Raw genomic sequence first — 2025 nt, forward strand, 5'->3', positions numbered from 1 at the left:
AGCTTCAGAATTAAGATATATGTCTGTTTCTTAAAATTCTGTTCTGTTTGACAACAGAACTAAAATTGTGAACATAAGTATATTTCCAGGTATAATAATTCTGTCCAAAATGAGCAGTACTTTCTTTTCTAATTTTCTCTGCTGGTATTCTTTGAGTTCTCTTTGAAGAAACAGGGCTTAGAAAGCTGAATTGAGCTATAACAAAGGGAACTACAGATGACTAGGGTTTTCCTAAACTTGAATCAAGACTTCATGTGAACTTAATTATCAACAACTCCTCTATCACTGGCAAGTGTATTTAACAGGTGAAGAAATACTAATTGTTTTTCATTTTATGAGCTACTGATGTTGTAATTACTTACCTAAATTTTGCCACATGCTGAAGATTTCACACCCCATTGTTACCCGCATGTCACCGTATCTGCAATGTATTAAAACATAAAGCAAAATAGTTGAAAGATCATTTAAGAAAATCAAGTTTCTGTACCATTCTGTGACATCGTTAAATGAAATGCCTCATTTGTAGTCGATAAAAAAACTACTTTTGAAGTGATGATTTCTTCCAAGTTTTTCCTCTTTCCATTGTACCCAGCTAAAACTTGATTCCTAAACCCAGGTTTATTTGCAACAGTGTCAAAAGTATCAGTTCTTTCTAAATGCTATATATCAGTAACACAGCTGAAGCAAAAGCTACTTTTTGCAGTAATATGCTGTAGTTCTCTCTCTCAGAACAAATAGTTTTAGTCTAGCTTAAAGAAATACAATTAATTCATATAGACAACAGTGCGGTGCCTGGCAGAAACACCTGAACCAGTATGAATCAACTTACGCATGAACTGGAAATTTGTGTTGGCACTGCTAGAATGTGGCTGTTTTGCTCCCCAAATCTAAACCAATTTGGGCACTTTATGAAGCCCACTATCAGCTCTGAAGACCTATAAAGAGGGCCAGGGACAACTCTCATTCCAGTGAGTGGAAATAGTGTTACTGTTACCTTTTTGGCAGGCCTTTTTGCAACTTCCCATGCCTTGCATTTTGAGAAGTGTTTGATCTATTGCAGTCTTCTAGAAGCTGACAGGAGTACTTACTTTTCTAAAACCTTTTTCTTCTTGGAAGGTGTGAACATCTCCAGTTGCAGACATAACTGGTTTATAAAAATGACAGCAAGGAAAAAGTAGGAATCCCAAATCTACAATAAGAATACGGCAGTTGGTCATTTCCTTTTCTCAGTACCATCATTTTATGACCACTCAAGATGCAAATTTTCAAATCACATCACTTGTTTCAGTCTCAACTAATAAATTACTCAAACTTTTTGACTAAATTTCTTTGCATCCAAATACACTTTTCATCAACTCCAAAATGTTCAGCAGAAATATATTTACTTTACATATTTTACATCTCTTAAATATAAAAGTTTTGGAGTTGCAGAGAATTTTTTTTCATCACTCCAAACCAGAACACCTTACCTTCTAAATTCAGAAACATTTTTTCAGCATATTTAAATGGAAGACCACAAAAAGTTATGCCCTTAAGTTGAAAAAGATCAAAAAGTTCTGACACCCCAAAAGTTATCACATAACAGAATTGTCATTCTTTGGCCCATCCTGCTTTATATTATTTGCAAGTCTCGCTGCAGGCTTCACTGGACAAAACTGAAGCCAGGTTTTGTTAATATACTGCAAATATACAGAAGTTTCATGCACATGCTTTATGAATTAGATGTTGAATCTTCTACTTTGAAGAGTTGAAGATAAGTTTAATATTTTTAAAAATTAAAATATTAATTATTATAACCCAATTATAGATGCTTCATGGGAGGAAGAAGAAAGAAGTGTAGGGGGAGCCCTATTCCAGACACTGCAGTTCTGCAGGATAGTAATAACATTGCTAAGCAAGTTTAAGGAACACAGATGCCTTGCCTACAGGCAATTCTTTTATCAGCTTTAGCCTCTGAACTTGCAGAACTTCACAAAGGACAGGCTTCCTCATGTCCAGTTATGTCAAGCAGATAAATCTGCATTC

General features: G+C 34.9%; 1 protein-coding gene across 1 annotated transcript in view; it reads right to left on the minus strand.

The window, feature by feature from the left end:
* LOC104525595 (dedicator of cytokinesis protein 4) overlaps nucleotides 1-2025 on the minus strand; it is a gene marked incomplete at both ends in the record, with an annotated part of 81507 nt that overhangs the window by 3522 nt on the left and 75960 nt on the right. The window contains 2 exons of the mRNA XM_010168794.1: nucleotides 363-421; nucleotides 1089-1189. Of these exons, the coding sequence (XP_010167096.1) occupies nucleotides 363-421; nucleotides 1089-1189 (160 nt within the window). The remainder of the gene's footprint in view (nucleotides 1-362; nucleotides 422-1088; nucleotides 1190-2025) is intronic.

Source organism: Antrostomus carolinensis, unplaced genomic scaffold (assembly GCF_000700745.2).
Source record: "Antrostomus carolinensis isolate BGI_N321 unplaced genomic scaffold, ASM70074v2 scaffold615, whole genome shotgun sequence".
NCBI lineage: Eukaryota > Metazoa > Chordata > Aves > Caprimulgiformes > Caprimulgidae > Antrostomus > Antrostomus carolinensis.